The sequence below is a fragment of the Alosa sapidissima genome, chromosome 5, assembly GCF_018492685.1.
Source record: "Alosa sapidissima isolate fAloSap1 chromosome 5, fAloSap1.pri, whole genome shotgun sequence".
Lineage (NCBI taxonomy): Eukaryota > Metazoa > Chordata > Actinopteri > Clupeiformes > Clupeidae > Alosa > Alosa sapidissima.
The window spans coordinates 34,276,358-34,300,813 of record NC_055961.1 but is presented as its reverse complement, the minus strand read 5'-3'; the positions used below and the strand labels follow the sequence as shown (position 1 = coordinate 34,300,813).

Below are 24,456 nucleotides of genomic sequence, written 5' to 3'. Positions count from 1 at the left end.
GCGTGTGTTACCAGGCAGAGAGAGAGCTCATGACATAAATAGCCTAATAAAGCCTTGCCATACTGACTTTTGGTGATAATTTGCAAATGTAGCCTAATAATCTACACAGAATCAGAGTCTGATTTTGTGTACTCTGATTCTGTGTAGATTATTATAGGCTACATTTACAAATGCAGCAAACTTATTTAAGTTTACCATTAAACCACTGATCAAATCACAGCACTGGCTATTACCAGCATAAATGTTACCTTTAATATGGACAATTATCATACCTCCCTCGTCCTCCTCATCTCTCCTCACTGTTCCTTTCCCTCTGCCTCTGTTCAGGAAGAATTGTCTGATGTCCATCTCTGAACAGTTTATCAGGCTATGTTTAGTTTTACAGTAGGGCAGCTTCACAAACAGTATAGGCTACTTTTACAGGACAGCAGTTTTACAGTAGGGCAGCTTCACAAACAGTATAGGCTACTTTTACAGGACTCTCTCTACAGTATGAGATAAATCCTTATTAATTGTCCGCATGTGTGCATGCAGCCTCATCATTGAAAAACAGATGCTAATTATGTGGGCAACATTCTCTAACAGCGATCAACTTGTCATTTTTTTCTGTCAAACAAGTTGTGAATTTGTTGTAACATTAAAACAGGGGACGACTTACTTTGTGCTCAAAGTGATATGACGAGCTCCAGCGGACGAAATACTCGGAAGAATCAGGTGAACAATTTTCATTGGTTGTTGCGTTCAATCTTACCCAGCTACAGAGGTGCTATTTCCTGATTGGCTATTATGGCCCCTTTCTTTTTCCCCTTGTTTTTTTTTATTGGCTGGTAAGTGACAGGCTCGAATCATGACTAAAGCAGGCACGGAGATGCGCTCATGAATGTCATTTCCAGCGAGAGCAGCGCTAGAGTTGTACTGGGGCACTGGAGACTTTTACTAAGGCACGTGCCCCAGTGAATAAGCCCCTGGTCCCTGGGGAGCCATTTTGGGAGAGACGGGAGGATGGGTGCTGGGCAGAAGGAACTCGGCCAACAAGGGGAATCTCCCTGGATCTGCTTGATGCCCAACTGGCAGAAAAGCACCCAAATAGGAGTGCCATTTGTGTTATTGTTTATGTTGTTGCTGTGTTTTCCCATAAATCTCTCTCTCTCTCTCCATCTCTCTCTCTTTCTCTCTCTCTGTCTAAGATTCAAATTCCAAATGCACAACACACATAACAAACAAACAAAGAATCTTTACTCACAAAGGGCCAGGAACAGTAATACTTGATACAAAACTGTGGGTAACATAATCACAATGAACAAGCAAGGTACTGAACAAAACCAAGGGTTTAAAAAGACAGGAGGCAACACAACAAGCGGCATGAAATAAAAACATTTTTGCAGGTACACATTTTGTTTGCTTTCTTGACATACCTGCAATCTTTCACCCAGCCGGCTATACATTGCTGTGTTGAAATTGAAAGGAAAGGAAAGGTGAAGTGACAGACACACACAGACATGATCAAATAAGAGTCCAGAAAGACACAGGGAACAGCAAATCCAAGATGGTGACACTTTCCTGTTCTCTTCACAGCAGCGCTACTGGGATGATGATTAATGTGCACTCTGGGTGGAGCCCAGAGACAGACGTCTCACTCCTCAGACCCTGGCAGGGCTTTAAACATATCTATCAATGCATTGGATTACATCTCACATGTGTGCTTATGCTTTTGTTGCCCTGCACTCTGCAAACAGGAGATAAAAACTCAGAAGGCACATGGGTGCAGCGTATCCATGACCTAGTTCCCAGGATCTAGCCCTACGTGAGGTACGATTCAGCTAGGCACAGACTGACACTCACTCACAGGTCATCTGAAGCATAAGACAGGTTTACCGGCAGACAGCATTGCTAATTTAAAAATATATTACCATATTTTCATCATAAAGATGCAAATGTCATCTTAGCATGAGATGGTCAAATCATGGAACCGATGGACACAAACTTTGAATTAACAGCAGACTTCAAAATAGAGTGAGCTAGTAAATGTCAAGCTAGTATTTCTAAACATATGCATATATTTAGCATTTGCTTTAATGGCAATAGGCCGAGTGTTCCCTAAAGTCTCACAGTAAATACCATTAATATGTTCTGATCCGGGGCCATGCTTTATTCCTTGCCCTATGTCCAACATGAAAGGCATCAGAAGGAAGTTATTAAAGGAAAGAACACAAATCCTAAATTCACACAGACATAGGTTTTTTCCTCAAGACTGTTCTTATCTAACTGAAGGATACATTTAGGCACGGACTACGTAGAATTCTAGATTTTTTTGCCTTCTCCCTTTTCATGACAACCAGACTTGATTATCAACCTGTCTGATCTGCAGCCAATGAAACAAAAGATCCTTCCCAAAAAACAAAATCTTGTTATTACTTCAGATGCTGCAAATTTTTTATTTGTTTTAATGTTTGCATGCTGTGACTTTGTTTCCATGACAGCAAGAACCTCTGTGGCATCTTTTTGTTGTTTTTTATCGTCATTACAGCACCAGCAATATTATGAGTGGCTGCCTGTATGACAGTCCAGGGTAAACATGTAATTTTGACATGGCAAACAAAGAACAAAGAATGTTCCAAATTAGGAGACAACACATCTTTGCTATATGTACAATGATAAATGTAGCTTTACTAGCATTTCCAGAGAAAGCAATGTCACAGGATCGGTCATCGGGGTTTTCAAGTTAGTCAGAATTTTGGTACTGATGGTGATTCAAGTCAATGTCATCACCCTACCCACTTTCACACAAAGACTGCCAGTCGCACGGGAGCTGTTCTCCATAACTATAGAAGGCCAGATCAACCACACAAGAGCGCAGAAGAAACTCTTTCATTGCATTCGTTCATTCTTTTCATTGCACGACAGAGCAGTCGTGTTGCTTGTGGACTATCAAGAACCCATCTGGAGTATCATCTCCTTTTGAATACTTTGTCTTTTACCTGTAACAAACTATAACAATGCATATCTTCAACTACATAACACTATGGAGCAGAAAACAAAACAGATCAATGCCAGTGACCACAATACACTGTCTTGTACACACACAAACCCAGAGTTTTGTTTTAGAAAAGTAATGTGAGTAACACTTAAAGAATAGCTTTACTGCTTGACACACGGAAATAACTGCTTGAATTGTGTAGCATTACATTCACATCTGAGTGTAGGCACTCGGATTTACAAACTATTTTGAATGATCCAGTGTGTGTGTGTGTGTGTGTGTGGATAGGGCTCAGGGTGTGCACAGACTTATGTGTTTGTCAGATTGTGGGCTCTGTGTGCGTGAGTGTGTGCGTGCAAGTTTGTTTCTAGCACAAAGATTAGCCGCATGCGATCTGCTTTCCATTATATCGCATGGGAAAACAACGTCCAATTTAATGTTTAAAAAGCCAGGCCCTCTAATTTACAGCCAGGGTAGAGTGTGACAGCAGGCTTAAACACATTTGCATGGTGCTTCAACTTAAAGCACAACAGGCCGTCTGAAGTACCATCAAAGATGACCTCGCAAGAGCCAGAGTTTCCAAAGCTAAACATAAGTGCTGGAGGATATTCCAGATTACACTTAATCAATTCACATATTTTGACCATAAGTGTTGAAAAAAATCAGTGAGGTGTGCTGCTCCTTTATATAAAAAAAGGCAACGTTGAATTGACATAGGGATGTATTTGCTGAAATGTGTTAACATGTCCAGGGGCATTTTTGAAAGATTTTTCAAAATGTACTATTTTTTAATTTGGAAAGGTGAGGTGAGGTGAGGTGTGAGGATGGAGCACCCAGTCCAGTCTAGTCTAGATTAGATGAAGGTGCTGAGTGTGTCATCCCCTGTTTTTTTATGAAAGGTGAGACAAAAAAGTCCTCTTGATGAGACTGCCAAAATAGTTGGCAAAATAGTCAAAATAGCCAGAATAGTTTTTCTTTCTGATATGCACACAATGATCATGCTCCTTTGTCTTCTAAAAGCATATCATTATTTTTTTTTCCATAAAGATTCTGTGCTCTGGCGTTGGCTTTAAGCCTCTATTGGCAAAAATAACTTGTTCTCTCCTCTCCCTGCTTTGTCACTTGGCGTGCAGAACAGTGATCACCCTGATTAAAGCCACTGGCCAGCAATGTGCTAAGGAAATTGTTAAGGAGATCTGACAGGCTTTGCGTCTTGTTCGGCCAGATCACTGTCAGGGAAGAGGCCATTGGGTCACACGGCTGCTGCACCGCGGCAGATCCACCGTGTCCGAACCTGCGCTCCGGAAGAGGTAAACACAGCGTTGCTTTCATGCGGTGCCAATGTACTGGTGCGCATTTTGTCTTGTTAACGCGTTTGTTCCAGCGATGCGGCAGACATACTGCAGGTTGATATTGGAGGAATGCTGGAGGTGGGGGAGTCATGACACACACACACACACACACACACACACACTCCAGTGCTCCAGTGCTACTCCTCCCATTGTCATGCCAACAGCAGTGTCTTCTCAAAAAGCCTAGATGAAGACCTGGAAATGACTGTTATGTCCTCCTCATAAGACTCCCATTCAGCATAACTATCAAGCAAGGGATATTGACATGTAGTGGTTTAGGATTTAACCTTTCATGTCCATTTGAAAGTCCTTAATCTTCCATAGCTTTTAATATGTCACCAGAGGAGTGACCAGACTGTGCTAGACACTGGACTGCTTTTGAAATCCAGCTGACCTCAAATGGCAGAAACACACATTGTCAGACACAGTGTTGGCCTATGAGCATGCAACTCAACATGAGGCTTTCATGGGCGTGTGTGTGTGTGTGTGTGTGTGTGTGTGTATGTGTGTGAGAGAGAGAGAAAGAGAGAGAGATAGAGAAAGAGAGTGAATCTAAGCCGTAAATCCAACAGGGGAGAGCGTAACCGTGCCCGTCAAAGATACCAGAGAGAACCATCCAGACGAATATCTCCCGCAGCTGTCCAGTAAACGTGCAAGGAGAGGATGGGAGAATAAAAACACGGCCTCCGTTAAAGCCTTCCTGTTTTCCCCTGACACACATCTAGTGATGGGAAGGTTAATGCCTGTCGACGTGATATATTCACTCTAGGCCAAATAAACACATCAAAACGCCAGGCGAGCAAGCAAGCAGGAGCCAACAACTTTGATTATCTGGCCCCGGTCTTCGCTCCCATCAGCTGTGGGAGCCGAGCCGACCTAACGTCCTGGAGGCAGCCGGTCGGTGAGCGAGCAGGCTCTGGCACAGGCACAGCTAGGCCAGGTGCTGCACAGATACAAAGGAAACGATGGAGCCCTCCACATTTCACTACTGGAAGGAAACCACTTCCCTGGGAGTAAGAGGGGGTGAGGGGGTAGAAGAAGGGAAAGGGGTGGATGGGGGTGTGGGGGGGGGGGGGGTAATAGTGCTGTGGGAGATTACAGATTTGCCAGAGAGAGAGAGAGGAAGCATGCATGAGGACTGAGTGTGTGGACATGTCTACTAGTGAAACTCTCACTCACTCTCCTTTTTTCATCTCTGGAATACCAGCAAACACCCTTTTCTCTCGCAGCAGGCCAGGAGAGGAAGTGAAGAGGAGGAGACCGGCATTTCCATGGAATGACGAGTAGCCCATGGTGTGACTCCCATCATGCAATGGGACGCGCCAGGGGGCTGCACAGGGGTGGGGTGTCCGGTATTTTCAAGCCCCCTCGCCTGTGTTTTTGATCATCTCACAAGGCCGACTGAGCGTGCTAAATACAGCAACATATCATGACAGATATTGCAGGAGGTGGTCAGAGTTCTTACCTTCCCTTGCATGGCCTAAAGTGCTGTGATGGAACGTGTGGGAGGGGCGATGTGGCCCCAGAGAAGGACACACACACACACACACACACACACCCCTGTGGCTTTGGCTCTGTGGGAACTTCTGAGGGGAAAAGCATATCATTTCATTCCCATTTGTCCGGTGGTCATCATTGGTCCTCTTGGGCCGAGCAGTTGCTAGGGGAGCAGGACACAGAGCAGAGCCTGCACGAAGGCCTTACGGAAAAGCGTAAGCCTGAGCGAGCTACCCGCCCTTGTTTGTCCGTAACTAGATGCTTCCGCGGTCAGCGCAGGGCCGTCTGCATTGAGCTCTGGTTGTTGGCCTTTGAAAGGGACTGACCGGTGGTTTTCTGGTTTTCTCTGTCCCATACTGACAAAAGACAATGATACATTTTGGTTGGTACAGTCTGTGCAAAAACTCTTTTATAAATAAATGCAAGAAAAGTAAAAGAAGAGGAATTTTGTGAGGGGAATTTGGATCCAACATGTGCAGATAGGGTGTGAAGTACAGAAGTGTTCAGCGCATGGCATGAGCCAGTGAATCTTATATCTGAAGGCTGCAGATATGGTACATGCCAGAAAACCACTATTAATGGTCAACTATATATTACAACAGTCTGTGCCGCAAATCTTATAGGTGTGTAATTTGATTGGAAATGAGAAAGTTTGTGTTATTATGACTGTCAATGCAAGAAAGCTTCTCCCAGTGTATTGTGTGATACAGAGGAATATAAAAGTCTTTCTTGAGTCAGTGTTATTCATCTCACCTCACTGCAGTCGGCATGGGAGGCACAGAGGAAACATTTAGACAGCCAGAGAACTGACTCCTAGGTTGTAGCTGGTTTCAGACTGACTGAATAGTGTACACTGTGCTCATTTGTGACAATTCATATATCTAACCCCAACCCTAATCTATTCAAGAACAGAACAGAATGGGGGCATGTTTACCCCCCTTTTGGGTAACGTTAACACTTTTAGCGACCACATGTTAGCCATTAATAAATAACTAATGTGTGTATTAGTGCTCAATAAGGTCTGTATTAAGCGTTATTACACATGTACTATACCCTGGAAATCCAGAGTTCTCACGAGAGCTACATTTGAATTTGCTCAGCGAGTGACTCTGGCGACGAGTAATGATGCTCATTACCTATGTCCATGAAACCGAGCTGCACCAATCACATCGGTGTATCTGATATAGGCGGGCCAGAGGCAAACTAAACAGATGACAACAGTGCTGCCCCGTCAATGTCCGGAAACATTGGTCGTAGTGTTATCCAATTGTGTCGACGTCTGGAATTGGTCAGTAAACATTGGTCATAGTGTTATCTAATTACGTGCAGTGATATTTTCAAATGCATGCTTGGTGCCGCCCCTCTAGTTGGACCATTTTCATGACTTGTAGCCTTAATCTTTCGGATTGGGTCTGGTCCTTCAGGCTACATTCGCTAGGTCTTTATTCAACAATTTCTTATTCTTACTCAATTGGTGAATTATTCTTGGTAAATCCTAAATAAGCAACTAGTTGGTCCTCATCTAAGGTAATTAGTATGGATCAAAATAGAACATTTAAAGCCTTTGAATACATTGTGTTAAAGGAACCGTATGTAAGACAAATATTTCAATTAATCATAAAATGGCCCTGATATGTCACTAGACATTAAGAAATCATGTTCATTTCAAATACTTATATCACTGACAACAGTAGTCCGGCCAGGATATTGTCATTTAAAAAGTGAAGTTGCAGCCCTCAACTGATGTTGATGTTGTGTTTTGTCATGTCATGTTGTGTTTTGGCCTGATGCGCCACCCTCCACCTATCTACTAATCACAAAGTCAGTAGTGTTTCGCCATCAGGGTTGGCAACCTCGAGTCAGGGGGGAGGGGGAGGGGATACACCGCTCTTCAGTATTTTGAAAGTGATTGCAGTACCAGTTTTGGCCACAATCTTACATATGGTTCCTTTAATATTTTATTGTTCTGTCACTGTAAGTCACATATTCAGACAGTGAATTAGTCTATAAACTCTAAGTCTCTATTTTGAGTCATAGACTATACCAGGCAGTAACCTCACATAGACCAACTAGTTATTTATTAAGGGTTTACAGAGAATAAATTGATTCAGAATATTGGTTAAGAAGTTGTTCAATAAAGACCTAATAAATGTGCAATGGTGCTTAATATAGACCTTGTTGAGCACTAATACATAGACAGATTAGTTATATATTAATGGCTAACATGTGTTTGCTAAAATAGAGTGTTACCCACTTGAGAATTTAGATTTTTGATTGATTCATTGGTATAATGTCACACACCCTTCAACACATGAAGAACAAAACAAAAAACAGCTTCAAATCGGACCGAACATGAGAAAAAAACAGAAGTCATGACTTTGAACATCAGCAATTCATCACCAATCACTTTAAATGAATGATGAGTCAAGAGCTTTCCGCGCAGCTGGATGATGAAATAGAGGCTGGTATCCAAGAAATACTACAAGGCAAGAACAGCTTTTAAAAAGCTGTTAGTAGATCTGAGTAATACACTGTGCATAGAACTACATAAAGAAAACGAAAACAGGCTGCACTTAGCTTAAAGGAACCGTGTGTAAGAAATGTATTTCAATTAATCATAAAATGTCCCTGATATGTCAGTAGACATTAAGAAATCATGTTCATTTCAAATACTTATATCACTGACAACAGTAGTCCGGCCAGAATATTGTCATTTAAAAAGTGAAGTTGCAGCCCTCAACTGATGTTGATGTTGTGTTTTGTCATGTCATGTTGTATTTTGGCCTGATGCGCCACCCTCCACCTATCTACTAATCACAAAGTCACTAGTGTTTCGGCATCCGGGTTGGCAACCTCGAGTCAGGGGGGAGGGGGAGGGGATACACTGCTCTACAGTAATTTGAAAGTGATTGCAGTACCAGTTTTGGTCACAATCTTATGGTTCCTTTAACACTGCAAAGAGACTAAGTGAAGCCAGCTCCTATCCCTGTGTCTCCTAATAACACGCTAAAAACTACAATGATATAAAAGTTGAATCCAGCCCATCCTGTATGCTCAGTGTGCTGGGGGATGACAGATTAGGACCAACAGAAACTTTCCACACTAAAAGTTCCTACAAATAACCAAAGGACCAAAGCCCGGACGTTCTCAATAGATGCCATGTAGAAGGCAAAAGCACAATTATCTCAAAAAGTAAAAGGGAATGGCATCGGCTATCTATGGACTCAATGGCTAACCTAACATCACCAAAACACCCTCTTCTGGACACCAGAAGGGAAGTGTAGGAGAGGTTGACCAAAGATAGCCATAACAAGGGCATAGAGGCTGAAGCCAAAACACTACACAAACCACTACCACAAACAAAAATTGCCGGAATTCTCCTTTAATCGCTGTTTTGTTTTCTGAAGTTATTACACTGTCAATATCTAACAACATATCTAATATAACAACAGACGCGATAGCGACATCTAAATGTCGAGCTTCTCTAGTGACAGCCTTTTTGTTGTAAACGAAATAAACCAAAGCACGCTCAGATGACATGAATGACTAGACACCGTTGCTCACATCGTATAAAGCCCGTCCAGGCGATTTGATTGGTCCACACGGTTCTCAAGCTTTCATAGAAGCTTCTCAATGGAACAAGTCCAGAACGAATTTCCCAACATCAAATTTTGTGGGCGTGGGTTAAATTCGGACTGGCTTCCAGGCTACAAACCTCAGGCTCTCTACAGAAAAAAAGGCCAAGATCAGAGATGGGTGGAAAAACTTAACTGCTGCCTTACAGACCAGGCATAACAGGCCAAGCAAGTTACCTATGTCTAGTCTGTCTACGTTGTAGTTAGAACTAACGACTATGACATCATGTTTACATTCTGTACAAATTAGCCAAAATTCACTGTAATTACACTGGCAGGATATTACATTAATAAACCGCAGCTTTTGCCATCCATGCCAAGCTTTTAGGTTATCCAGTAAAATGCTCAAGGTGGTTAGCCTAGAAATCTAGACACACCCTAGCGGCGGCAAATTAATTTGCTCAGCCTGTACGTCTAGTACCAAACCATAGGGATTTCTATTGGCTGACGCCGTGGACGTCATCCAATCACAGCGCTCTATTTTGTTAGAGAGTCTTAAGGCGGGCTTAACAGGATAACGACAGTCCTGCGACAGTGAACAACAAGAAAGGTGGCTATGGCGAACGAAGAGCGGTTGTTTGAATCGGCGCTGGCGTCAACTTTGGAGGAGTTGGACTAGTACTTTTCTTTGAAAGTTGAGCAACACAATGCACTTAAGTCATTCCTTTCGAAGAAGGATGTATTTGCCGTTTTGCCGACCGGATACGGATATGGTCGTAGCGCTGGCCTATTGCATGTCTAGGCAGTTTGAAGGACAATTCTCTGCCCGCCCCTTGGATTAAGCGAGGTGAATGGTTCGATTCCAGACTATACATTTCAATGATATAGGATGGCCCGCCAGGCTGTGTCTCTGCTCACAAAAGGCTTATTTCTCCAAACAGACAAATTCATATCGGTCATACAGTAATCATATGGAATCCATAGTTCACTGCCAAGCACCTTGGCTGATTTTCTTGTTATCTCCAACTCAGTATATTTTAGATCATTGCATACTGTATTTCTTTTTTCTGTATTTGTTCAGAAAGCTATATTGTGTACCAATACAACAAATCCTATATTGTATTTCAGGTATGTATATTTACATTACCTGAGGTACGTAAAAGCCTACTGTACCATCTAAAGTTCAAAGTTCAGACAGTCCTGCTCAACCACCAACGTAATTTGGTGTGCTTGCAGAAGAAATAAATAATAGCTCTCTCTGGACAGCACTTTACCTCCATAAACATTACTTTCTTTAACTACATGACTTCACAAATAACCAAATAAATGCAGTCTCTCTGAGGTGCATTTTCTAATGAACCCTGCTACTTTTAGCACAGCGAGACCCAACTCTTCGCCATAACTTTTAACATGAGCAGGCTGTGAAAGCTGGTGGTTGGCAGTTCAAAGCGCGGGTTGGGCTCCAGTAGTCCTGATAAACACAGCACTCGCACTGAGGTTTCTCGTCATGCCTTGAGGCCCTCTGATGCAGTGCTGTCGGCCAAGTCCTGCCATTGCCAACTCTTGACTACGCAAACATCATCGCTGCACCCCACCTTTTAATTTTCACTACTGATGACATCAGTTTAGATCTCCTGATCAAATGGAAAAATTGAGACCTATTTGTGAGGCTGCACCAGACCAAAGTTTCCTTTAATTCCGGTTTGTTTATTCGTACAGACCTGCTTTGACAAATCAAGGTTGACAGCAGAATGAGTAACAAAGATGATTGTTGCTCTTTCTCTATGTGTCAAACCCCATGGAGCTGGTAAGTGGAGCACAGCACCAGGGCAGTGGTGCAGAAACGTTTCTAAATAAACAGTCTGTATTAGTTCAAAGGTACAAAGGCCACAGTAGACAATAGTGTCCCAACGGACAGTGGGTCCACGTGTCTCCTGTCAGTCGACTTGTCGCTTGCTTTTTTGTAGCCAGTAGGCTATTATGAGTGGAGTTGAATCAACAGAGAACAGCCCTGCCAGGCTCGTAATTAGGGCTGCCCTGTATTTCTGTATGCCCCAGAGATTACAGAAATGCTTCAACCTATTTGCAGCAGAAAATCAATACACAATGAAATGGTATTTAGTTTAGCAGGAATTATGTGTGGTGGTCAGTGTTGGCCAACTTACTCAGAGAGAGTAACAAGTTACTTTTCTCTCATTACTCTATTAAAAGGTAATAGGATAAGGAGAAGTAGTAGTAACAATTCCCTCAATTGTGCTCTCGATTTAATTTAGTAAAACGATTCAGTAAAACGAACACGCAATTTAGTAAAATGAGCGAATGATTTAGTAAAACGAGCACACTAGTCAAATGAGTGCACAATTTACTAAAATGAACGCACAATCTAGTAAAATGAGGGTACAATTAAGTAAAACAAGCTCATGATTTAATAAAATGAACACACAATTTAGTAAAAAGGACCAAGCATTCTTTCAATATACAAAAAACTCTTGCAAAAAAACATCTTGGGTTCAATAGCTGAGTACTGCATTATTGTGTAACTGAACTCATGAACCTGTAATTGAATGACCAAATAGTGACATACAGAAGGATTTATTGATTAACAATGACCTTTGGTGACGTTTTTATGTACAGATTTCTGGCATTTTCCTTCTAGAACTTGTCATTGTGTGTACAGCATCTTGACAGGTGTTATGTTTTATTGTAAGTATCAAGCCTTTTATCATTTGTATTTCCTGATGCTCCCTTCATTTCATTCCATTAAGACCTTCATCATAGGTCATGTGCGACATCAACAAACAGCTAAATTCACCTGTTTGAATATGGAACATTGTGCTGGTGAAGTCCACAGTGTGGTGTCCGCAACCCTTCATTGTTGCCAGACTTACTGTACTATAAAAAGAACAGTTTCCAGCATGATAGGCAACATGATAGCGCCTTGTCAGAAGAAATCAAACTCCTGGACAGAGAGAGAGAGAGAGCTGAACTCCAGATGAGAGAGGCACAAGACGAGAGGGGAGACAAGGAACAAGGCGGGGAGGTGGTGGGGTAAAGGGGGGGTGGGGTGGACTGTTGTAAAGATGTGGTTTAAGGAGCGCTTACTGATCTATATCTGAAATTGAAAATAAATAGCCTGTCAATTTACTAGAGTGGTTTGGTTGACTAATGGGAATTAAGGTGAGTCAGGAAGGGAGAGAGAGATGGATAGAGAAGAAGAAACATGAAGGAATGAGAGCAGAGAGATAGAAAGAAAGATAGATGGAGAGAGCCAAAAGACCCCTCCTCCACCTATTTTGATGTGTGACATAATTACAGTGCAGAGACACTCTGACGTCTTAAATGGCCTGCGTGACACACATGGGGAAACCTCATGAGATAAAGCACAAAGAATCATACGAGTATAAATTGGAACAATATGGATCCACTGGAAAAAAAGAGATATGCACAAAAGGCAGCTTGTCTTATGTGGGGGGGGGGGGGGGGGGGTGGGGCGGGCAAGATAGACATGGACCTCCACTGCAGTTATATGGTGTTCTTGGTGTACAGTATGCTCCTTAAAAGCATCTTATTCAAAGACTTTAACAAATTTGATCTTTAAAAGGCATGATGATCTGATGAGTCTGGACACACTGTACTTTTGTCAGACATGTGACACGTGCAATGAAACAAATGAGCTGTATTCTATAGCGTTTTCTATACTAAACAGATGTCTGATTTGTGTTTACAACCTTACTTGTCTATTATTGTCTTTAGACAAAATGTTCCTGAAATCATTCAAATCAATACAACACAAGGCAGAAATCTCCATAGAGATTTACAATGTAAATGAGAAAAGAAAAGCAGATTTGTCCTGACACAAAGTCATTGGGGTGAGGTCTGCCACTTGTCTTCAACCTGAGGAGTCAGGGGACAAAGCATATAGCTTTCGTAGAGTTTTTGAGTTAAATACATGGAGTTTTGGAGTTAAATAACTGTAATTTCATGATCCATCATGAATTAATACCCTGTTGAGAACATTTTGTTTTAAAGAGAATTCACAGAGATGAGCTTCACTGTGAGGTTTATTTATTTTTGGCAAAGCAATGAAGCTTGCACTCCACTGTGTCTGACAGCGGGACACATTTTGAAAAGGTCATCCAGTTTTTGTTAGGGGGAGAAAGATCTGAATAGGAGAAATCTGAGCACGTCTCTCCACTGACCTTTGGCACTGACTGACATTAGCGTTTTAGGTATAAGTGAGCACAGACGCATGCATAATGCATAGCTATTTCATCAGAAGCATCATTACACACACCCAGTGCCTTGGGCTTCAAAATGAGCATAGAGTGTCGGCTTCTCCTCATGTATGTTTTCTAAGAATTAATGCAAAGGGGTGACTTTCTGCCGTACCTCTGGATTCACTCGTTCCACCTCCATCCGTTTCCCAGTGGCCTGGCAGAGAGTGATTTCCACCCTCCCACTGAGAATCACCCCAGAACACTGAGCAGCTATAATTATGGTGGAGGGATAAAAATGCTCACTCTCTGGTACAAAGCATTGGTTAAATACAAACAAGCCTGCGAGAAATTATATGTGGAGGGAAGGGAAATATGGTCGACTGGCTTCAGAGGGGGAATTCGGAACGGTGTGACCTTTCCAGGCGGTAAAGACAAGGTGTGGGGACGGGGGGTTGGGGTGGGGGGGGGGGTGCGTTTATGCAGGGTGGCAGGTCTTCAACATCATTAATGGAGACATCTGTCTGAGCACCATCAACCAACCAACTCAGCAACCACAATGATTTTCATTGTTCACACTATATTATTGTCTGATCATAAATTGTTTAGAAGAGGTATTCAAGGACCTGTGTCATTGTGTCTGATGCATTGCTTCACAGAACCAGGTTTGGTTTGGCTCAGTTATAGTGGCCACTATAATAGTCACTATTGGGTGCATTTTGTTTGATCTGGGGGAGAAACTCTTTTCCTAATCTCATACACATCCTCCCATTGTGTCAGTGTTGTGCAGACTGAAAGTATAGAACTGATATGGTTCCAAGTGGTTATTTCTCAGACGACCAAAGCAAGGCACACCCGGTGCATTCCTTGCATATCAGTTTGGTCAGCATAGAATATTTTCATGTTTTGAATGAGAAGGCAGGCTGGGCACACCACAAGGCTGGTCTCGGTGCCCAGTCTATCCCAGAGGCAGAGAGGTGCCAAGTCTGGGGTGTGGCACCTAGTACACAGAGTACTTGCTGATCAATCTACAGACAGCTACTGTGGTTCACAAGACACCACAGGGAGACACAGGAGTTTCTGGAGCCTAATATCTGTGGCACGGCAGCACGCCTCCATGTTTGGCTCAGGTTCTGTGTGTGATGTGTGGGGGTGGTGTGGGCCCAGCCAACAGCTGGGCCCAACCAGCCACAGATGTGTCCGTCTGGTGTTCAAACGCATGGGTGTTTGTTTGACACAGGATGGCGCCCAGTACTCACAGGTGTGAGTGTGTGTGTGTACATACCTGTACACGTGTTTCAATCATTTGCTGGAAGCAGGTAACTAACTGTAGTGTTGAGCCTGCGCTGAGCAATGCTTTAGCAGAAGTTGTCCAGTCAGCTACGCAGAGACCAGAGAGCCCCACTGCCCCCCTGAACAATCCATTTATCTGGATATGTATCCTCCCCCAGACAGAAAGATTAACCAGCGGTGCCCAGCACCACCACTGCTCCAAAACCTCAGCTCATGCCCGCGGGACAGGCGGTCAGACAGGGAAATAAGATAGCAGGAGGTATGAAAGCAAAGCGTGGCTTCAACGGAGGTTCCCACAGATCCCTATGATTAACACTGGCACTGGCTCCATATGGGGCTGGGAAATAGAGAACATGACATGAGTTGGAGTCAGACACTTTGCTGAATATTTGACTGAACAGCAAAGTATTGTTATTCTTCTTTTTTGTATATTTTTGGTATATTTTCACAACCTATATGAAAAGGTCAAGAATGCTTTAAACGGGATATTTCAATTGGATTACAGGTTTTATATTATACTGTTTAGAGACTAAGGATAGAAAATATGCCATTGAAGTCTTCAGCATTATCAGTATCACTTGCTTCATTTATAACATGCTGAAGGAAGAGGAGTACTATCTGACAGTATAAACTCTGTGACAGTTAAAAGAAACAGTTGGGTGTTTTTGAGTACTTTTCCTCAGATAATAGGTTGATTATAATTATTCACTATAATAATTATAATAAACAATATTAAAAAACAAAATGATATCATATGGGGGTGTATTATTTTAATGTCGCTATACTACAGAACTACTACTACTAATCTTTGATTACTGAATGCCGATAACAAGCACGCTGTAAGAGATGTTAGCTTATGGTGAGAGACTTATGGACAGGAACTATTTAGGTAAAAAAAAAACACCAATCTCCCTTAGTCCTTGTTTTGTCTGGCGTGTGTGTTGTTAAAACAGTGCTTCTTTTTCAATCAATGCTTTGTTAGGCTGTACAAGTGGTTGAGAGGGAAAAGGCAGTAACATCACCCTTCAGCTGTTTGAATCACACATCTGCTCAAGTGGACCTCTGACTAAAAACCAACCTTGCCACTCTGTTTGCAACAACTCCACAGTGCCCCCCAGTGGGCATGACGAGGACACACGCACCAGAGTTGACAGCCCCAGGAAACAGCTGGTACAGCAGCAGGAGTACTATTGGGTTATATTACTGGCGAGGAAAACAAGTACGATATGATGTGAGTGTTATTTTGTTTCACTGAGGTCACATAGCATATGCAGCATAATAATGCATAATATGCCTATGGCAGTGACATCATAAAACAGAAGAGACTAATCTAAACACAGTTGTTTTCTGGATATATTCTGCATCCTTTTGGTCAGACACATCACTCTACTGGTTAAAAAACATGAATGTCTAAAGTGGTTCCATATGCTACCACATGCTGCCACCCACTGGACACCCAGACTCATCTTTGCGATGGCTTGAAGAGAGGAGTCTAGTGGAAATGATTCCTTTTCTCAAAAAGTTATTATGCTTTAGTCAATTGCTGGAGCTGGAGCAACAGAGCACTTGTAGCTTTTTAGGTCCGTATCTAATCTGTGATTTCTTTACGTTGTCAGCCCATATAAGTCTTCATTTCTTGCTTCAGTTAGTGTTTTATGAGTGCTAGTGTTTTATGATTTTCCTGCTAGTAAGAGAGAGTACATATAAACCCCTACTGTAAAGAATGGGTGAATGAATATTTTATTTTTATTGCATCTTTATTTTTTCACGAGCCAATATTTTACCATAAAAAAAAAAACACTGGCGCAAGTTTTTCAGGTTTTATTGTTTTATTGTTGTTTTTCCATTAAGCACTAGTTTATCCAACTTAAGTGCCATTTTACACATACTGATTAGAGTCAGAATGATGTGCATACTGTGATCAAGTGATCTTATCAAAATTACATTTACAATGAGATGGAATCTTAAAGCAACACCAAAGAGTTTTTTGTACCTTAAAATAATGTTTCCAAAATCGTTTCAGTGGTTCATCAACTTGTAACAGGGTGAACAGCACTTCTGCATTCGCTTCGCGGCCCTCTATCGGCTATAACCGCACTATGTAAGTTTGCCAGATCGGGTAGCAGATCTGTAGTTCGATGGAATGAGACATAAGAAACTATAAATTTGACTTGCGTTTGATGTCGCAATACATCGTACTTTCATAAATCATGCAACATATTCTACCTTGTCTGTGGACATTGTTATTTGCAAAGCCGGTGAATAAACAAATAGCGTGCGTGCGACAGAGGGAAAGTTCTTTGGTGTTGCTTTAACCTGTTTGCTTATTATTTGAATATTTCTGGAATAATGTCCAATTCCAGTAAAAGTCTGTGGCTTTGAGTGAGAAAATTGGTCATATGCCCTTGTGTAACAATAATCTACTCTCCAAATATCCCTATTACATAGTACCTGTACCACCTGATAAGGTAACAGATAGGAGCATTATTCCATAATAAAAGCTCAATTTCTGGTTAAAAAAAAGTAAAGATGCAAGAGGTAGCAAAGCAGTAAAAGACAAAAATGAGTGGCAACATTTAAAACAGTGGTTTGAATTGCCAATGAATGTGAAAAGAATATCCTTCGTATTTTTCTTTCATATTCTTAATTATATTTTTCTTTTCATATTTTTTGCTGATCATTTCGTGTTAAAAAATAATACCTAGTATTCACTCCTGGTAGGTGCTGGAATTGTCTTTAAAGATAGTTTTTAGTCTTATTTCATATATAAATGCATTTCAAGTGCATTTTTTATCAGAAGCACTTCTTGTAAAAAGGGATGACAAGAGCATAGACCTGGAATGACCATCCCATCATGACTTCTGTATCATTTGAAAACTACTTTCAGACATAAAAAGAGGTCATAGAATACAATAAGGCACAGAATCAGACAAAATCCCATGTCTGAAATACATCTGCTCATATGCAGACTAAAATAACAATTATATTGCTTTTAGCAATGTCTAACAGCTTCATTAGAACAATATCACTAGTAAAAGAGGTAAGAAAGCTTTTACAAATTAATCCAAACAAAAGCAACATTTGATATATAGTCGAATAATTGCACTCACCCATAACTGGCTTTTCAGTTAACTGTAAGTATTTGTTGATATTAGTTCTCAAATTCAGATTGTATAAGGACACTATGGCATTAGATCCATGCCATAAAGTTTATTGCAGTGCAATCCATAAAAAAGTCCACAGATGTAACCTGAGAAGAAGATTGAAGGTCACATTTCCCTTTGACCTTCAAGCTACAGGTAGGTCATCTGAAGAGATGTTCTGAGCACCTGAGAGAAGAGGTTCTGTCTCTTCAGAATCGTCTTCTCTAAACAAATTCACCAAGCTACAAAGAAAGAGAAAAGAAAAACACACAGCCAAGGAAACACATCATGACTCAGCATTTTTCACACCCAGTGAGGATGTGTGTGAAGACATGTTGAGTCATCACACATAATGCATTCTCTGTTCTATAAATACCGATCATACGGAGCTGGGACACCAACGTCATAAGTGCAGAACTGTAGCTGCCCATGCTATAGAAGAACACATTTTTTTTCATTCTAGGTATCACCCAGCTTTGGTAATTTAAAGCCTGACTGCTGTAAGTTTTCCAGCTGGTTAACCAGTTAGACCCACACGGACCTGATGATGAGAGACTGGGTCTGCAGAGTGGTCAAACTGCATTTGGTCTAACTGAATCACACTAGCTGATCAAAAGCATCTGCCCTTATTTCCTGAAGCCAGATCCCTCGACATCTACGTATTTAAAAGTATGAGGAACCCGGTGTGGGCCGAAACTCATGAGAACACAGAATTTGCAGAAGAAAAGAATTAAAATAAGTAGATGGAGTAGAGGGGATCTCCTCACTTTCTGGGGAAGCCCCAAGTTCCAAGCAGGTATTATCAGCAAGAAATTCCAAATCAAAAGACCCGTCAAAGAATGACTTCCTCCCAAAACTAGAAAGTTTGTCTAAACTCATATTCATACTCCAATTCAGAACAATATCACAACATTTGAACAGTGGCATTCACAATTCTTTGACGCAAACATGGTCAAAAAAATCATCATAACTTACCCCAGCATCATCATGGGTATGATGCAGAGACTGGCAGCCAAGAGGAAATTGAAGCCAGGGTACCAGGCAACAGTAGTGGCATAGATACTGCTGAACACCGCTATGCCAATATTAGTGCTCAAGCTCTCCAGAAAGGCCACACAGGCAAACAGTACTCCTGGAAGAAACACAAAGGCATGTTCAGAAACGTGCATTTGGCTAATATGACACACAATCCATCAGTGGCATCATATGCAGAACATTTTCAACTTTAAATATTCTGAAGGAAGATGAGTAAACGTTATTAAATCAATTTTTCATAGCAAAGATTAGTTAGGTAGTTAGGCCACGGCGATTTAAATCTTTCTTTGGCTTTAGTTGGGTATCTTTTAGCAACTGTCTGTATGTATATGTAGGTATACTATATGTTTAATGTCTAATGTAATGTTGGAACCTGTACCAAAGAGCTGTACTGAGAACAAATTCCAACAGCCTGGCTGTGTGGTCATTAAATTAATCAATCAATCAATAGTAGCCGAATATCATGGGGTAGTGTGGCTGGACAGTAGGCTAGTGACACTGGACAGTGTTGCAGGACAGTAGGAGTGCCGCACGACAGTAGACAGTAGGCAACAGCAGTACAGTACCACTTTTGCTCCTACTGACATATGCCTTACAACCATACATTATCAGTGTAAAGTTCAGTTTATGTTATTATGTAAGTGAAAGCTAAGATACATTTCAAAGTGCCATGCAGACCCTAGTAAAGGATTACACACGATTACATTTTTTACTGTGTAAAAAAGTATTTTCTCTTATCAACAGGAGTGTTATGAGTCACTGGGGAAGAGAGGCCTGTTCAGCTGGAGTTAAAGTTAGCCACTCAAAACCTCTGACTGAGCACAAAATCACAAATATCCACTTAGGTGAGCTGGAGTATACTTACCTTGGTTAGATTTGGAGATGACCTTTGACATCATTGAGCGCATGACAGGGAAGGGCATAACTGCTAGCATCATGGGTATTCTGGCTGAGATACAAACATTATTGTTGACACTTGGTTATGAAATACATGGACTAAAGGTTGCTTTCAAAGGAGTCAACCAAAGATCAGTAAATTAATGCAGCATTAAAACCAAATTACCTTGGTCAATACAACAATTATCACTGCAAATACTACCATACAAACTCATCAAAATAGTCAAAAAACATATGAAACTAGAAAAGCATTTCCCGAAGGAAATACAGTGCATGAAAATGCAAAAAATATGATGTAAAATATCATACAGAGTAAAAACAAACTATATTGGTTGCTAGGTAGATGAGGTTTAATATAGTTAGAATGACTGAACAGTTAAATAGGTGGATAGTTTAAATGGTTAAATTATTTGCTAGGTAGATGAGGTTTAATATAGTTGGAATGACTGAACGCGGAATATTAATCGAACGCGGAAATTGTCGAACGTTTTTCATGCACTGTAAGAAGAATAAGCCTAGGAAGAACAGTACAGTGCATTTTCATGCACTGTAATAAATGATAACTAAATTCCCCATTGGTTTGGAATGGGTTTTAACTGGTATAAACTATGCTGCATAATTTTTATAAGTCACATGAAATCTTAAATCTAATAGATGATGAATCTGGACATGAGGTAGCATGTAAGGGCCAATGGGGTGTATGGGAAAGCATTAGTCACTGGATATCTAACCTATTTTCCATCATAGAGCCCTCTTTCATAGAGATCTGGAGGGACATGTGATACTGCACCTCTGCATTTAACCATGTTAATCATCTCTGCCAGAATCTCTTTCAGCCATATCGTACACACAGCATAGTATGTCATTGGTAACGTGTCAAGTCTGAATATGCTTAAGCAGGGGCGACAAATTTGAAAATTTGTCAATTTGGCTTATCTTGTGACTTAGGATCAAACGTACTGTACTTTAAGTATTTTCATTTGGTTTGTAACAGGCAAGGATGCCTGAAATCATGTCTTTGATGATTCCACTGAAGTAAAGGAATGAACAGTGGATTTCAGATTGAGACTTAGTATCATAATAAGATTGGTTCTGGGATATGTGAATGTAAATACTCTTGCATCCACAGACTAAGAAAACTCAAAACATCATGTGATAGACTGACACAGTCAAAACCCAGAGGGAATAACAATCCACCAGTGACGCTGGTGATTTTCTTGTGGTCTGGATGTTTTTGCAGAACTTACCCAAGAACATCATTAGAGTGGTTTTAGCAAAGGCAACAAACACCAGGCCTGAACAGAGTGACAGCATGCCAATGAGGACAATGACCACATCGGGCAGACAGCGGGACAGCAGAGACACTCCAGCGAAGCTGGTGAGGAAGACTGTGGTGGACAGGGCCGACCCATAGCCAATGAGGATCTCACTCCAGCAGAGTGGTTCGTTGAGTTCGTATAGAGTAGTCATAGACAAACCACCCATGTCGGCGAAGGTGTACACAGAGAAAATAGTGATTAGCAGTCCCAGTAGACAGTTCCTGTTGTGACTGCCTCCCACAAATATCTGTTGGACCCCCTTCACAAGTTTTTGCATGGCCATGCCACAGCTCACTCCTTCTGCTGGGCTCTCCACTACCCGGCTCTCTGCTAGGATGAAAATGGCGTAGAGCAGGTTGGCCAGCTGGAATAGGGCAGAGGTGAAGAACGGCCAGTTGAAGCCCGCTGCCCGTAGGAAGTAGCCCGTGGAGATGGAGGCCACGCCAGAGAGCAGCCCGATCACCATGTCCACTCCGGCCATGCGCATCATCTTCTGCTTGCCGTCCTCACACATGTCGGCGATGTAGGCGAAGCAGCCGCCCAGCATGGTGCCGACGCCGCCGAACAGCGAGCTGACGAAGGAGGCCACGATAAGCAAGTACAAGTTGAGCTCAAAGAACGACACAGCAAGGAAGGCCAGGATGTACACCAGGGAGCCCACCAGAGGCAGCACGATGGTGATTTTGCGCCCGCACTGGTCACTGTAGGATACCAGGACCAGAGTCACGGTGAGACTGGGGATACTGGAGAACAGATCAGAGTAGAGAGAGAACAGAGATGCTGCTCGCTGAACCTCCTGGAACATAAAACAGTTCAAATCACCAATTAGCATCACAGTTAATAATGTGTTGTAATAATGTAATAACATAACCACACTCATCACACAAAATGGAAGATTGAGTTTTGTTCTCTCTACACCTGTGCACAGAGAAGTAATCTAAGTATAATCAGAGAATGTAGAAGGGCTCTAGTATAATCGAAAGAGGAAGTAGGTGACCTGGCATTTTGTGTAACGTGAAACTCCTGACATTCTACTACCACACAAAAAAGAAATAATCCATAACCACTAAAGGTTCTGGATTGGAATGAAAGGGCTTAGGCTACACCAGACACTTTGATCAAGTTGACAGTTTTGACAGCTAATTTTAAGTCAGCTATAACTACAATCAATACACATGGTCAATACTCTTATGCTTCATCATAATTCCTGTATTTTATGTTTGACAACGAAGTCAGCATCATCAAGTTGTTTAGCCTACGACTGTTTCCTCCATTTCAGACAAGTCTCAACCTGATATTCTGCTGTTGTCATGGTAGACATGTGATCAGGGATTCACAACAGGACTGATAGGCTACCCGTGAAGCTTACTGTGAAAATTCTCCGACGCCTATGTCAGTTGCATGAAATGCTAACATGTGACAGTCTGACCAACCTAGTCTACATTTTACAATGCATCACTAATGTAGGGCTTAACCTGCTTTTCAAGAGTCACATGCAATACATGTATACAGTGAACATAGAAAGCACATGATGTTAAGTTAGGAGGACTCACTGCATGCTGGTTCGAGTGATTGCTACCGTTGGTGGGAGTGCACCGCGATGAGTTGTCCGACACAGGATAGGAGCTATTTGTCAGCTCTTGCCACAACCGGCGATACACATATTGCTGCACCAGTGGAAACACCAAAAAAATGCCGAATGCGTAAATGGCAACAATGGGTTCCACAAAGTACAGCCTCCTCATCCTTCCAAATGTTGTCTCACCGTTCTCTGCAAAGAAGAAGGAATTGAGAACATTTTGTCCCCAGGTAATGAAAGTGCAGGTTTAAAACCAAGCTCTTATAACCAACAGGTAATGTAGTAGGGCTAGCTACTGTAAACAGGCAAATACATTCGTTGACTTAGGCATATTGTCATTTAACAGCCGTGAGGCCAATCAGGTAAATTACAAGATCAGTTCCGAATCATAAAAGTTGATGTTTAATGTTGCAATTGAGAAATGATCCTCCCTTCCTTCCACACCGTGAAAAAATAGCCTAGCCTAACCTAACGTTACAGCAGCATCAGTTTGACCTCATGCAGACATCATACTAGCCCTAAGTTATCAGACTGAATCGTCCTACCTTTTAATTCCTCATTACAATAAAGTCACCTCTGTCCAACAGACGTCCATGCTGTAATGAAGCTTCCAGTGCTCTGTTTACGAAATCCTTCAGTAGGCTATAGCCTACCTTATCTGATTGGACCGTTCGCTTTAAGGCACGCCCCCTCGTGGGGCTGTTCAACACCACACTTGCTATTTGAGACCATCATTAGTTGTAAGCTACTTGATGTGTAGCCTAGACCTAGAGGAGAATGTGGATTTGGTAGTGATATGTACTCTTGACTGTGACCTCTTAGTGTTGACGGAAGCCCCTTAAGTCGTATTATTGATAATGATCACTTATGATGTTCTTTTACCAGGTTGAGTATGTTTCAGTGTGACTTGTCATTCTACTTAACCACCTCTTTGTATGACGTTCTGATTGATGGGATGTTGGACTGGCTCCAGCCAGTCCCTAACTGGCTATATCCTTACCCGCACCTGTTCTGGTTTATACCTGACGAAGACCTGAGTGGTCGAAACGTTGTAACCTACTATATAACTGGGAGTGTTCGGATATCTTTTCTTTTTTATATGTATTTGCTAGTATCCAGCACCAGATTTTTTTATAGATGTGCATACATTACACTATACACTCATGATCAGAGGACCATAGAGGGCGAGATAGAGCTGTTACTGTAAGAGACCAGACTGCCGCTGCATGGTCTGCTAACAAATGCATTGTACATTGCATTGAACAGTTTGAACAGAACCATGGCCTGCACAAGAAGTGGCATATTGTGGGTCTGATCTGAATATTCAATTTGAATAGACCTACAATATGAATGAAGCTAATAGCTTGGCTTGTAGCCTATGGTTTAGTTTCGCATTCAGTCCTAGCTGCTGAAATGTGTATGCATAAACACTTACACCACTTACAAATTCTAGTTCACTTTTATCTTCCACTGAGCAAATGTAGGCTAATGACATTCAAATTCAGATTTCTGCCAAAAAGGTAAAAACACTTCCAAGTTATGATTTGTTATTTACATGTAGAATCACTGATTTGT

At 41.7% G+C, this 24,456-nt stretch overlaps 1 protein-coding gene and 2 long non-coding RNA genes across 3 annotated transcripts; 1 reads left to right on the top strand and 2 right to left on the bottom strand.

The window, feature by feature from the left end:
- Window positions 1–89: 89 nt before the first annotated feature.
- LOC121709281 lies at window positions 90–6,407 on the bottom strand. Its single transcript, XR_006031892.1, has 3 exons — window positions 6,397–6,407; window positions 3,069–3,071; window positions 90–248 (listed from the first exon to the last, which is right to left on the bottom strand). It is a non-coding gene; the product is annotated as an uncharacterized LOC121709281 (long non-coding RNA).
- A 6,069-nt stretch (window positions 6,408–12,476) lies between these two features.
- Window positions 12,477–17,509, top strand: LOC121709282. The gene is made up of 3 exons (XR_006031893.1): window positions 12,477–12,486; window positions 14,984–14,985; window positions 17,433–17,509. It is a non-coding gene; the product is annotated as an uncharacterized LOC121709282 (long non-coding RNA).
- Window positions 17,510–18,082: 573 nt separating this feature from the next.
- LOC121709280 (solute carrier family 46 member 3) lies at window positions 18,083–23,521 on the bottom strand. Its single transcript, XM_042092522.1, has 6 exons — window positions 23,427–23,521; window positions 22,856–23,073; window positions 21,231–22,098; window positions 19,952–20,035; window positions 19,027–19,183; window positions 18,083–18,293 (listed from the first exon to the last, which is right to left on the bottom strand). The coding sequence occupies exons 2-6, from the start codon at window positions 23,045–23,047 to the stop codon at window positions 18,197–18,199; spliced, it is 1,398 nt and encodes a 465-aa protein (XP_041948456.1). The 5' UTR covers window positions 23,048–23,073; window positions 23,427–23,521; the 3' UTR covers window positions 18,083–18,196.
- Window positions 23,522–24,456: the final 935 nt, after the last annotated feature.

What these genes read in the sequence shown, in the direction of transcription:
- LOC121709280 (XM_042092522.1), bottom strand. Translation starts at nt 23,047, where the DNA reads ATGAGGAGGCTGTACTTTGTGGAACCCATTGTTGCCATTTACGCATTC. An exon ending in CACTCTAATGATGTTCTTGG is followed by an intron (nt 20,036 to 21,230) that starts GTAAGTTCTGCA and finishes TTTGTATCTCAG; the next exon opens with CCAGAATACCCATGATGCTA. An exon ending in ATACCCATGATGATGCTGGG is followed by an intron (nt 18,294 to 19,026) that starts GTAAGTTATGAT and finishes CTTTCTTTGTAG; the next exon opens with CTTGGTGAATTTGTTTAGAG.